Source organism: Zalophus californianus, chromosome 10 (genome assembly GCF_009762305.2).
Source record: "Zalophus californianus isolate mZalCal1 chromosome 10, mZalCal1.pri.v2, whole genome shotgun sequence".
Lineage (NCBI taxonomy): Eukaryota > Metazoa > Chordata > Mammalia > Carnivora > Otariidae > Zalophus > Zalophus californianus.
The window spans coordinates 39,640,651-39,654,199 of NC_045604.1; the positions used below are offsets into that span (position 1 = coordinate 39,640,651).

The 13,549-nt window shown below is 45.8% G+C and overlaps 1 protein-coding gene across 2 annotated transcripts in view; it reads left to right on the plus strand.

Moving 5' to 3' along the window:
- SMYD2 (SET and MYND domain containing 2) overlaps positions 1 to 13,549 on the plus strand; it is a 48,579-nt gene that overhangs the window by 21,278 nt on the left and 13,752 nt on the right. For both annotated transcript variants that reach the window (XM_027612859.2, XM_027612860.1), the window contains 3 exons: positions 6,390 to 6,500; positions 9,155 to 9,215; positions 9,931 to 10,055. In XM_027612859.2, coding sequence (XP_027468660.1) covers positions 6,390 to 6,500; positions 9,155 to 9,215; positions 9,931 to 10,055 — 297 coding nt within the window. The remainder of the gene's footprint in view (positions 1 to 6,389; positions 6,501 to 9,154; positions 9,216 to 9,930; positions 10,056 to 13,549) is intronic.

A 13,549-nucleotide genomic window follows, 5' to 3' on the forward strand; every position in this document is an offset into this window, starting at 1 on the left:
TGTGAGCACACAGTGAGGGGTGCTCTCCCTAGGGGGGTTCGCATGAAACAAATATGCTGGCCTGGATGTACCAGGATGCCTGCATATCACTTTACAACAAGCCGTTTGACGGACTGTACATTCTCCTCCTGTGGACAGATTGTACAGACAATCAAATCTTAATGAGCTTGCTTGGGTAGCAGGGAAGCCTAGAGTGGAGGGTACTGCTCTGTGATGCTAAGTCACGTTCAAAGGCCTTTGGCCAAGGCAACTTGTTATGTCCAGCCTCGTGATGGAGAGTCTTCCCTGCTAGTTACCCAGTGTTTGGGCTAGGGCCCCATCAGCCCTGGAGAGTACTTCTGCAATTCAATTTTGCTATGCTTCTGTGAAGTATCTAGTGGCCAGAGTACCCTCCTAGATGACAAGTGATACCTGGTTCCTGATACCACTTGTTGCTAGAGGTGACAGACTGGATTTCATCTGTAAGTTTCACTCTTGTTTCATCTGTCTCCTTTTGTTGAAGGGAGAGGTTAATGGCCATTGAGGTTTGCCATGCTTTTGTGCTGAAGAACTAAGTAAGAGTAGGGCAGTGGATTGTAATGACATAGAATGGTCCTAAGAGTTTAATAAAAGTGCCTAGTAAGAAATGGTAGTTCTGGAGCTTCATACATAAAATCATTAGGGAGGAATCTGGGGCATTTGCTCCAGATAAAAATGTGTTCAGGGTTCCTCCTAAGGGGGTGCTTGGGTGGGATCAAAGGGGGAGCTGTGCTGTACAAAACAAGGGCATCCGTGGGAAGAGGCAGGTGACTGAGTGATTCTCCACCTAAGAGACCAGGGCCCTTGGCTGCTCCCCACGACCACTAGGCCCCGCCCACCTGGGGTGCAGGCCTGGGCATCAAACCGCAGAGGTGTGGGGGGGTGGCCAGAGTGAAGGTTAACGGGTCCAGCATGTAAGTAGAGAAGAAAACAGTGGCCACAAGTGGTTGGGTGACCTGCCCAAGGTCACCGTGGCAGAAGCGGAGACTAGGCTGTACAGACTGCTGGCGGAGGGCTGTCACCACTTTCCAGCACGGTGCTTGGGGGTCCCTGAGGGCCCTCTGGAAGGGGGGCCGCTATGGGAACGTGTCAAAGAAAGAGAAGTGGCCTTCAGTGGACGTGAAAAGGGAGAGCCCCTTCTGGTGTCGTCTTTGCCAAAAATCCCCCCAAGAGTGCTAAGGCACATGCTCCTCCCCGAGGGTGTCCTCTTCCCAGGGAGGACAGCATCTCAGTAGACCCGAGCCACTATGCGCACTCTCCCCAAGCCCTCTAACTGTAGTGCTTTAGGATTTTGCTTTATTTTATGCAATTTGGTGATATCTTGTCCCATTTACTTTTCTCTTCATTCACTTGACTCAGTGTGATCCTGCCAGAGGAAAGATTTTAATTGATGATGCATGAAAGGATAATGGGAGGAAACATAAAAGAAATAGAAGTTCCTTTTTAGTTAGGCTTATTTTGTAACCTGTGTGTTTTAATGAACTATATTTATTTTTATAAATATGCCTGGAAAGCTAAGGGTATTATTCCCTCACTTAGACTTCTTCATTAAATTGCACCATGACATTTCAAGAGAAGAGTTTTACAAAGTTAATTTATAGAGGAATCATTGTAAAATAGAACTTTCTAGGGTATTATTTCTTAACATTAACAAATAGAGAAGAAACTATTTGTGATGCATAAACGGAGGTGATGGGGTCGTGAGTGTTTTGAAAGTAAGAAGGGGCGTGCCCTGATGGGGATAAAAAAGCATGTGCGAGGAGCATGTGACTAAGGACGTGAGAAAATGTGTGACATTCGTCATTGACGCGAAAGTAACTGAAGTGTAGAAGATGCCTAAGAAATGCTCATCTGACCTTCTTGTTGTTATGGGTGATTTAGTGAATGGGGCCAGAGTCGTAGGTTCAATCCTGGTTAAATTCACTTTGGTTCCTTAGCCCAAACCTAGGAAGCATCTTGAACTTGATCACTCTTTTCTCTAAATGTTTCACATCACGGGTAGGAAAACATGTGGATGAATGAATGAGCCCATCCCATGGCTCTTGCAGGGGAACATAAAACAAAGCACATGTCCTTGTGATGGGGCTCAGCAGCCTCAGTCACCTTCGTGTTAATTGGTCAGTGTGAACCTGACTCCTTTTGCACTCTTCACCTTGATGAAATGGTAGTGGCAGCAGAAATCCCATGATGTTTTCTTACTGTTCCACATTTCAGGAAGTCCCATGCATTTGTCCACATAGACTACCTTTGTTTCGAAAGCTCCGTTAGAGCAAGAGAAATGCCAGGTGCAAGAGTTCGGAAAGGGGACTTCACAATAAAAACCCAATCTCCTTGTCCATTATCTTTCACTCAGCAGAAAACTGGATGAAATAACAGTCAGTCGTTTCTTCCAGGGTGCACCAGCATTCACCATGAGACAATTTTACAACTCTTTATTCGTCTTGAAGCATTTTTGTCTGTGCACAAACAGGAAAATCATGCAGAGCAGTTACTACATTGGCTGAAAATGACTTCAAAATTTCTGTATCTTCCTTTTACGTAGATTTAATTATTTAATTTCATTGCACAAATAATCTATGCTCATTTTAGAAAAATCAGAAAGTGTAGTCTGAAATGAGAACAGAAAGAGGATCCACAATCTTGTCCTTCCGAGAAAATCACTATTAGCACTTTGGTATCTGTCTGAGTCCTTCCTGTCCATTTATTTGTATATTTTCTGGACAAATAGGATCCACGTTTACATAAAATTGTAAAAAGATTGCAATTAGGGCAGGAGAAATGCTTGACTTTTGAAGAAAAATACTCAAAAGTTTTAGAAAAACTGACAAAAATGTTTGAAAAAGCCTAAGTGTTTGCAAAACCACTCTGTATGAAGAAACCGCCAATACTAAAGCACAACAAAACAAAACAAAAAGTATTCATTGATACTATTCATTCCTGTTCATCAGGATAGCCGAATTTTTTTTTTCAATTTTGTCCATTCTGATTATTTACAGTTTTTCTAGTCAAAACCAGGGCAAGTTGCCACTGTCAGGTTCTCTCCAGTACGTGGACCATCCCTGTGACAGAAGACAGCACATCCTGATGCTCTCAGAACCTAACTGACGCTCCTGCCACATGATAGCCTCCCTCCCACCTTTTTTTGTTTTTTTAAAGAATTAAAACTGAGCAGTGCCGTGGAGGTGCATCTCTGTCATTCCTCCCTTAGTCCACATCTCTCACCACCTTCCCGCAGAAGGTGACAACTTATTTGGGGAAATTTCCCTTGATGAAACTTCCGTGATTCCACACTTCTGTGAATATATTGCACTCTCTGATTTCACAACTGTGTGTGGATTTGTGTCACATACGTGTCTCCTGACACAGTCACAAACTACTTCAAGTCCGAGACGACTTCTCCCCTCCCTGCCTCCAGGGTCAGTTGCGGAGCTCATTGAGTGAATGAATAAATGAGTGAACGAACGAACGAGTGAATGAACAGGTACCCATGTGTATGAGGGTGCGCCATGTGCCGGGCACTGTTCTAAATCCTTCTCGTGGATGAGCTGACTGGATTCTGACGAGGACCCTTTGTGGTTGCACGGATGCCTGATTGTCTCCTTATGAAGGTCCTACGTGTCTTGGTCCTTTTCAGGCTTCCGATCTGCTTATCACTGTCGGAAGGTGTCAAATCATTACCTCAGAATTCTGGACCTGCTAAGTAACTTAGGGATTACGTTATTGACAGCCAGGGTACAGCTGCAGAGGGATTAAGAGGTCCGCCTGGTGTCACATAGCTGCAGAGCTGGGGTAAGAAAGCAGGTTTCCTGAGCCCCAGACCAGGGTGCACTGACTTGACAGCACTCTGCTCTCCTCCCAGAGGCTCCCTTCCCTTTGAGGACATTCACATCAATAAGTGTCAGCATTGTGTGTTATTGATATTAACATTGACTTTATATGCTGTTAATGAATTCTATTACTAAATAATAGACAAATCGTGGTAAGAAAGGTTAGTATTAAACTTCCTTCTCCCAGTCATTGTTGTTGAACACCGATGACAAGACCTATTGTTCAGGAAACCAGTATCTCAAAAGCCCTGCAAAGGCCTTCTCTTAGAATTCCTGGTTTCACCCTGAACACGTGCTCATGGTTGTTAATTATCCGTCTGTCTCCAGCTGGGGCTTCCCGTTCCCCTCAGATGCCTCAAGGCCTGAAGCCTTCTTGGTCTTTCCCTCTTTGCCTCATCGCCCTGCTCTCATTTCAGGCTTTGGCTAAAAACACATCCCCTTCTGCCTTGTGCATATCTTGTCATTTCTTTCTCTCCCTACTTTTAGTTGTATTTGGCACGGCGTTATTTAACATCTTGGCACAGAACTTGAGCCAATGGCCTGTGCCACGTAGCACATTAAATCATGAAGTGACATTGTGCCCTTCCTTCTTGGGGTGGGGGGCAGGGGGCCAGGAGACATCTTCATTCTGGCAGCAACTTTATCGAGGACCTCGTAAATGCAAAGCCCTGTTCTAGCTTCTGGGGTTATAAATGTGGGAAAACCACACCAGACCGAGTTCCTTTATTTTAAGAGGGGGAGACAGATACTAAAAAACTAACAAATATGTAGTATATCAGGTGGTGAGAAGTGCCTAAGAAGCAGAGAGCAAGGAAGTGGACAGGGATGGGCACGTGCTATTTTCAGTAGAGTATTCATGGCAGGCATTTGAGAAGGTGACGTTTGAGCCAGAGATGTGGAAGGGTTAGGCAGGGAGCAAAATGGGTATCAAGGGGAAGAGGGCGCTAGCCAGGAGTACAGCAGCTGCAAAAGGTCTTAGGGCAGGAGTATGCACGGTGTGTGTAAGGAGCAGCCGGGGGCTGGGGTGAGAGAGAGCCTGGTAGGAGGTGATAGGTCGGAGGATGGGGGGGCTCCCATCATGAGCGGCTTCTCAGTCATCTTTAAGCCCCTTGCCTTTTGCTCTGAGATGAGAAGCCATCAGAAGGTTCCGAGCTGAGAACTGGCATGATGTGAGTTCTGTGTAGCAGTATCGACTACCCTGCCACTCTTTTGAGCCGTGTCTGCAGGGGCAGAGGCAGGCATCCGGGTAGGAGGCATGGGCAGTACTGGTGGTGGGAGGTGTTGGGGCTGCAGCAGGGTAGGAAGGTGGGGTGGCGAGGGGTGATCAGGTTCTAGATCTGTTCGAAGACAGGGAAAATGGATGTGCTGGAGTGATTGGGGAGTGTGCGAGGGGAGACAGGCGGCAGGAATGACCCCGGGTTCCAGCCTGAGCATCTGAAGGAATAGACTCGCTGTTTTCTGAGGTGGGGGAGGCTGAGGGAAGAACAGGACATGCCCACTTCCGTTGAGAGAGAGCATGTCTGCAGACTCCCATCTGTATACCATGTGCTGTGATATTTCCCACCTCAAAAGTCATCCTCCCTCCTCCCTTCACCCCTGAGCCTTCACCCATTCCTCCCAGTTTCCAGCTCTGCTTGGGCTCTCCCTGGAGTCCCCCCCGTGCCCCCACCCGCCCCTGACCCCATCACGCCAGCACCGCTGGTTCTTGTCAAGCAGCAGTGGCCTCCATGATGTCCGGGCCATTCTCAGTCGTCCCCCCACCCTTGCCACCAGCGAGGGCATCACCAGCTCCTCCCCCAGCCCTCAGACTCCTGTCCTCCATGGCCACCACGGGACCACGGTGGCCTTCCTCCCTCGGCCTCGCCCACCCCCACGGACGGTGTCTCTGCCCTGCCAGTAGTGAGCACATACCCTTTGTGCCCCAACCTGGAGCATAAGAGCGTCAAGACGGGACAAAAAGAAATAACCATGTTCCTGTGTTGTCAGCCGAATCTTCAGGGAATCTGTATTCCTGACTATGCCCAGGAGTCGCCTCTGCCAGACTCTTTGGGGGCCCCTGTCAAAGCCTTCATTTGTGTTTTGTTTTTGTCACCTATAAAAGGAGACTAGTTGCTGAGTGCAGCTCTCAGTGATTTGTCCTGATGTGAGAACAGAAGCCGAACAGGACTGTGAGGGAGTGGGGCCAGATCAATGGCTAATACCCCAAATCACTCACCGCTGCAGTTTGATAACTCCCACAGATAATGGAAAGCCGTATGCGTTGTTTGGAATAATGAGAGGCTGCAGAAAGATGAGAGGCTTGATGAAAAAACACAAAGCAGATTTTCTCATCCCAACAACCTTGGCCAGGCCCGAGTCAAGGGCATACAACCGTCTCTATCTTAAAGGATGTTTTTATCTCTAGCTTTTGTGAGCTTCACCGTGTTTTCCAAAAGGAAACATATTTCACTTGACCTTAACTAGAAGGACTTACTGCATCCTCTCTTCTTGAACTTTATTCCTGTGTGTGTGTGTGTTTAATCATTTTTTTTTTAAACTTCCCAGAAAGAAGATTGGCCCATGCACAAGCTGGAATGTTCTCCCATGGTTGTTTTTGGGGAAAACTGGAATCCCTCGGAGACTGTAAGGCTAACTGCAAGGATTCTGGCCAAACAGGTGAGGAAATGGGATGGTGTTCAAGTGTACTTTCTTTTTTCTTTTCCTTAAAGGTCAGAAAGATGAGTGGCCTGTGGTGATCATCTCTTGTTAAACATTCTTGGACTCTATTTTCCATCACGTCCCTATGGACAGGCGTGGGAATAACACTCCAGGCAGAAGCTGGTTTGTTGTTTGCCCTGTACAATGAGGATGTCACTTACCCCAGGTCAGGAATGCAGCCACAGCTGTTAAATTCGGAACTTTTTTTATGAGACAGGTTTACATAGAAAAATATGGCCTTTCACAGCGTGAAGACCTGAGTGAAAATAACTGGAGCATCCTAGGGAACCAGACTGGCCTGAGAAGCTTTGCGATTTTCCCCTTTCTCTCTGACACCTGGAGTGCTCCCTGTCCCTCCTCCCAGCAGTGTCATGTTCCTCCCCATCGCCGTCTGCTTACTTGCTCTCGTCTAGGCAGGCAGGGAACGGGATGGAACAGCCAGCATGGCAGATGTGAAGGAGAAGGGGAAGGAGTGGAGAAAAGTAGAAATCGAGGCAAGGTGAGAGAGGAAGAGGGTAAAAGAAAGAAGTAGTAGAGAAAGAAATGCCCCCAAGGGGAACAGATGATGGCCATGAACAGTTTCCTCCAAAGATGATGCCAGGGCTGGAATCCTCTGCCTTTTTTTGGTCAGTCCTTACTGACTGAGGGCTAATGAGGTGCCGGATCTCCAAAGGACCAAACTAAAAGATGACGGAGAAGCACCATAGGACATATCCTTGTGACACAATGTAATAGGTCGTATGGCGCTTAGAAGGCATAGATCTGCAGAGGTGCCTGCTCATATCAAGGAGGTGCTTGCTACTAATAAGTTAGTGGCAGGGCCTCTGTACTGTGCATGTCTTTTTTTTTTTTAAGATTTTATTTATTTATTTGTCAGAGCAAGCACAAGCAGGAGGAGTGGCAGGCAGAGGGAGAAGCAGGGAGCCCGATGTGGGACTCGATCCCAGGACCTTGGGACCTCATGACCTGAGCCGAAGGCAGCTGCTTAACCAGCTTAGCCACCCAGGCACCCCAGTACTGTACATGTCTTGAAGCTGAAATTTCATCCACTTCTTTATACTTGCCACCCTGCCTCCCTTTAAAACTTCCTATTTTTTATCTAAGCCATATGGGATTGTAATGATTGGCACATATCTGTCCCTGGCCCAAGTTAGGATTCTGGACCACATAAACAGAGGTAGAACATTTCCAAACTCTGAGGTCATTGTTCCATTATGTGCGGCGTGGGTCAGGTGCTTGCTGAAATGCCACTTCATCCGCTCTGGGATAAGCAGAGGATTCAAGGGTTGCCTGTAGGGTGAGACCAAAAACATCCAAACTGTTTTCCTAGGAGGATGTTAACTTTTGAGTCCTTACTAACAATTATCTTTTAAACATAAGCCGAGTTCTTGGTCAGGAGGAGAGGGTAGGAGGCGGTGTGCCTGGGCGTGGTGTCAGGGTGAACAGGCCATCACAGTAAGATCTGTGAGTGTTTTGGGAAGGGTGCGGTGCCCAGTCTGCTGGTTCTCCCCTGCCCCGCCTCACACTCTTTGGTGGCATTTATAGTATTGTGGTTAAGAATTCAGAAGAAGCTGGTGTACTTTCCTGAATGAAAAGCTTTCCCATGCAAGATGACAACTAATCTTTCAGAAATGTATCCTGTGAACGGAAGGTCTCTGCTCCAAAAAAGAACAATGGAAATGTTTTGGCACCAGGAGGGGTGGTCTGAAGGCTCTGATGAGTTTATGCCAGTTCCATTCAACTTGTATTATAATTACTATTACTACTGATAGTCTATTAAATTAAAAGTTACTTGGCCATCTTTTCATCTCAGTAGGACTTGATGATTAGAAAAACCAGACCATTTGTATTCTAGTGGCTTGCAAAGGATTAGGGGAGACAGGCTACCCAACTACCAAGGGGAAGCTTAACATGTTAACTAGGGAGGTGAGAGCGTCCTGCTAGACCACCTGTATCCCCAGATTGAATAGCCAGATGACAAAGACACGGCCTCAGGCCAGCTCTTGAGCTCTGCTTTTGAACTCTTGTCAACACCAAGTTTATTCATGTTCTCAAAGCCTAGCAGGTTTACTATTGTTAGCTCCTCTTGGGGTGTCTAGAACAAAGCCAGCAACACGTTTAAAGTGAATCTGGGCTCACAGATAGCACCAAAAGTGTTCTTTTTGAAACACAGAATTTGAGATCATTTTAGCCTATGCTTAAAGAAAGTGTAAAATGGATGGGGGGTTTGATTTTGTTCCTTTTTAGAAGGAGAAATAATAAATAGGATGGTTCCTCTGTACACTCAGAGTCCTTTTAAGTCGGGGCCCTAAAAAGTTGATTTCTCGCCGCTCTTCTTTCCTGTAGCGGGCATCTTTGAGCCTACTGTGTGCACGTCGCGCTATCAGGGTGTCAGGAATGTGGCAGCCGCTCTAGAAAGTTTTCCGGAAGAGTCTTTCCGATTTGGGCATTAGGCAGACACTCTCGCCGCCCGATGGCAGGACTCCTGGGAGAGTCTTCTTTGCTCCATTGAGAATCGGTGCTCTCCCTTCATGTCAATGTAACAGTGAAAGCACTACTTTTTGCCCTGGTGGTTAACATCTCCATCTGTGTGATTTCTTTCTGATTACTAGAAGATGCACCCAGAGCAAACAGCTTCCGAGAAGTTGTTAGCTGTGAAGGAGTTTGAATCACGTAAGTCTTTCTGTGACCGGCCGAGGAGTTGTTGCAGCAACACGTCTGTGGACGAGGCAGGGTTGGGGAAAGGCACGGGAAGCTTGTATTCCTCGTGGTGCTGGGGATTTTAAGGACTAGTTTCTACTTTGACTCATGTGCCTGTTTTGAAAAAAATGACTGTAACTTTTTTTTTTTTCCCTGAGTTGACATGACTAGGAAATCATTAAGGGGAAGTAGGAACTCTCAGATGAATTGCTGCATCCCGAGCTATCTCTTGCTGGCTCTCCTGGCATGCTGAATATTTTTGTATCTTCACTGAATTGCAGTCCTGTAAACAGCTGATGTCCTTACTGAAAGGCATTAAATCAGGGCTGTCTAGCTCCTTGACCATGACACAGATTCCAGGGCTAGTGGTGGGGGGAGGGGGCCGGACTAGACCGAGGCTGCTTATCAGCGCTGGCCACTCATTCCTGACCTCATTGCTCACGGTCAGTTGAAATTTCATGTCCTGAGTGACTTCCAGCTGTCAGAGGAAGAGAAGAAAGAAATAGCATGCTTTTCTTTGCCTAGAATTTATCAGTTACAGCAAGTAATGGGGAAGAATGTTTTCTGGGGGCTCCGTGAGTTTTTGTTTTTTTTTTTTTCCTCCCTCCATGCCATTTACAGTAAGACAAGGATGTAGCTAGAAAGCCAGAGTTTTCTACCTGGTGAATAATGGTTTGCTTATCCCCAGATCTGGATAAATTAGACAATGAGAAGAAAGACTTGATTCAAAGTGACATTGCTGCACTTCATCACTTTTACTCCAAGCACCTTGAATTCCCGGACAGTGATAGCTTGGTGGTCCTCTTCGCACAGGTAAGAATGCCAGCATCTGGTGACCCTCTGCTAGCCTTTCGCCGCCCAAGTCCCTCTCCCCAGCACACACTCGGTAAAGATGAACGGAAATAGACTGATGGCTTCTGTAATGACAAGGCTGTTGACCTGTTGGACCCTGTTTTGCATAGCCCTGCTAGGTGACCTTGAGCAGACCTTGAGCTGGCCCTCCTTGATGGGTGGTAAATACGAAATTTACCTGACCTCTGCCTCTTGCCACAGAAAGAGTTTATGCAAACAGAGGGGCTGTTAGTGCCCCAGTACTCTGGCCTACTAGGCGCTCTTTGAAAGGAAAGACCATTTGAGGTTCCCACATTAAATTTTATGTTTCTTCTCTTAAACCTTCCATTCTGACAGTAGTGTTTTCTTACTCCTACCAACACTGTTGATAAAGCACAGGCAAACTCAGATGTGCCCAAGAGGGAGGCCCTCTCAGACAGTGCTAGGAAGGAACGTCACCGCAGAGAGGAGCCCGAGTGGGCCTCGGGACAGCTAGTCTTTACGGACGGTAAGACGTCTTTAGAGAAGTCTAGGTTTACCAAAAGCAGATCTGATTAAAAAATTAGAGGGACTTCTCGATAAGAGCAACTAAGAAGTGATCGAGGCACTGGAAACCAGCCGTGTGGGAAGGCTATGATGTAGGCACGGCTGGAACAGAAGAAGGTGCAGCGATCACTCTGTGGCTGCGCACAGTCTGGGTGCAGAGATGCTACTCTCACGGTGAGGGTGGTTCTTCCTGGCCCGACTTGCCAGGTCGGATTTTTCTCCCTTACATAGCCTGCGTCTTCCCCTACAAGCCGAACCTGTGGTTGAAGGTGACCTTCCCAGAGAGAGAAATACGGCAAGACTGTTGCATGGGTGCACACAGCTACGTTCCCCTGCCAGAACCTTCCGTCTCTAGCTCCACAAAAGACCTTGGGCGGCTGCTTACCCATCTTGGTCTTAGAACAGAATCAGCTTCGCCTGTGTACCCTCTGACCCAGTAATTCTCTTTCCAGGAATCTGTCCTAAAGAAGTAATCAGAGGCTATGGACAGTAATTGACACGCCAATGTTCTATTGTGGGGTTCTTTTTAAAACTGAAAAAAAAAGTAAAAGAAAAACAAAAAAGGAAATAGAAATGACCAGCAGTACAGGAGTTTGGAAAATAAATTATGGCATAGCCTTATGATGGAAGGTTATATGGCCTCTATATTTTGTTTCAACGAATGTCTAAAGATGTGCAAAACATTGATATAGCTGTAAGTGTAAAAGCAGGATAAAAATGTATATAATATAAAAATACACATACATATGTTAAAAAAAAGATTCAGTGGAAGTTCACAGGTGATTATCTCCTGAGTTGTAGAAAATTTCTGAATTTTCTACAATGAGTGTGTCTAACTTAAGAAAACACTCAAAAGGGAGTGCCTGGGTGGCTTAGTTGGTTAAGCGTCTGCTTTAGGCTCAGGTCATGATCCCAGGGTCTTGGGACCCCACCTTGGACTCCCTGCTCAGCAGGGAGTCTGCTTGTCCCTCTACCCCTCCCCCACCAGCACATGCACACGCTCGCTCACTCTCTCAGATAAATAAAATCTTAAACACTAAAAAGAAGAAAAAGATTAAAAAGTGCCCATAATTCTTCCACTTCAAAAATTACACCTCTAAAGAGTGAAGTGAGTCTTCATCTGTTTTCCAATCCACTTTAACCACCATGAGCATGACTGCAATCAGTTGGATGAATTCCTTGATGGACGTAATATTATAGATATATTTCTATTTTGTGACTGTCATCATCAGAAAAAAAATGCCATTCTTGGTAAAAGAAAAAAGGATTCCATTTATGAACATTAAAGTAGATTTTCCTGATTTTCACATTATCCTGGATTTACAACACACTTTCCTAAATGTCCTATAAGACAGTGGATTTGGGTGGCAGTGGGAAGTTGAGGAATTGACTAATCTGCTGTTTGTTTTTAAAAAAATGAGCTACCTATTTTTCTGGACTAGAGAGGGCATGGTTATATGAGAACCCAGGAAAGATGAAATAAGTACAGTGTATTTTCCCTTCTAGCTGTGAAGAAAAGAATCCCTTTTCCTCCGGCACAGTAATGTATGCTGATGACTTCTTAGTGTTGGCATAGGAGATATGGGACCCTATTTTCACAACCAGAAATCAAGGCACTTGATCTCACAAGCAGAAGTATATTTGTGGTGAAAATGACTCAGAATCTTTGACATTTGGACTGACTCAGAAAATCCAGGAGAAATATATATATATGTATCTCTACACACACATATATATTCACACACACACACAACTGAATTAATTCCTTTATAGACTTTATATTTATCAAATCGTAATATCCATTCTCAGATTGTGTGCATGAGTGTGTATACACGTGTATACGCACACACACCTACACACATATATTTTTTAATATATGAATTTGAAAAGGGACATTTAGTGTCACCAGAGAAAACTAAAGCAAAGCTGAAAAGTGCTGTTCCAGCCCCAGGCCACCCTCTGGTCCTGCCTCCCAGCCCCAAGCTGCGCGTCCTCTGTTCCAGCCTCTGAGCCCTCTCCTGCTGCTACTTCTTGGGAGGGCATTGTGTGTTAGCTTGTGGCCCAGCAGGGTCTGGCCGTAGAAGGTGACTGCACTCCTCCAATAGCACTGAGGTGCACTTTAATCACTGGGAACATATGCATGGTTGGGAAGTGTATTTTTGGTGTGCATCCTACATCTGGTCTAAATGCTAATTATGAGAATAGCTTGAGCAAGGCACTTATGCCTGATTTGACTTGAAAAAAGGACTATGACCCATGCATCTTTCTTAACAACATGCAAGTTCACTTTTCTTCTCTAGGGATATTTCAGAGGGGAGGGAAAACTGGCAGAGAAATTGCTATGCAGTTTGGCTTGCACCCCATCCCCATCTCCCAGGAAGGAACAGTGATGACGCTGTCTTATAGGAGCCTTTGCTCCTGAAGAAACACACTCACACTTCCACAGTGAGAGGTGGAGGGTGGAGGTAATCAAGCGACCAAGGGTCATAGAACATTGAAGCCTGAAGGAATTTGGAGTCATACACTGATCCAGTTGAGCTCCATGCAGAGGAAGAGACTAAGAGGCAAAAGAGGGAGTCTCCTTCCCTTTAGAGTTAGTGAGGAGCTGTCTGTCCCTCGATCAGTTTTGAAAATTGTTGCTAGATTCTTATTCATTCTCTCCTTCTGCAGAAACTGCTGAGGCATGTTAGTATCTGGTCTGAGGTTGTCTGTAGATCATTCAGGACCTACTATGGTGCAGGGCACATAGTTCATGCTCTAGTACATTTTGTTGAATGAATGAGAATCCTAATTTACTCTTAACTAATGTTGGTCGTGGGTCATTGGTTCATGGTAGTTGGTTAATGTCCTGATGACACAACAGGTTGGGGTACTTGAAGATGGCACAAAAAATAGTACATTAAGGCTTCTGCACAGAAATGCCCAATACC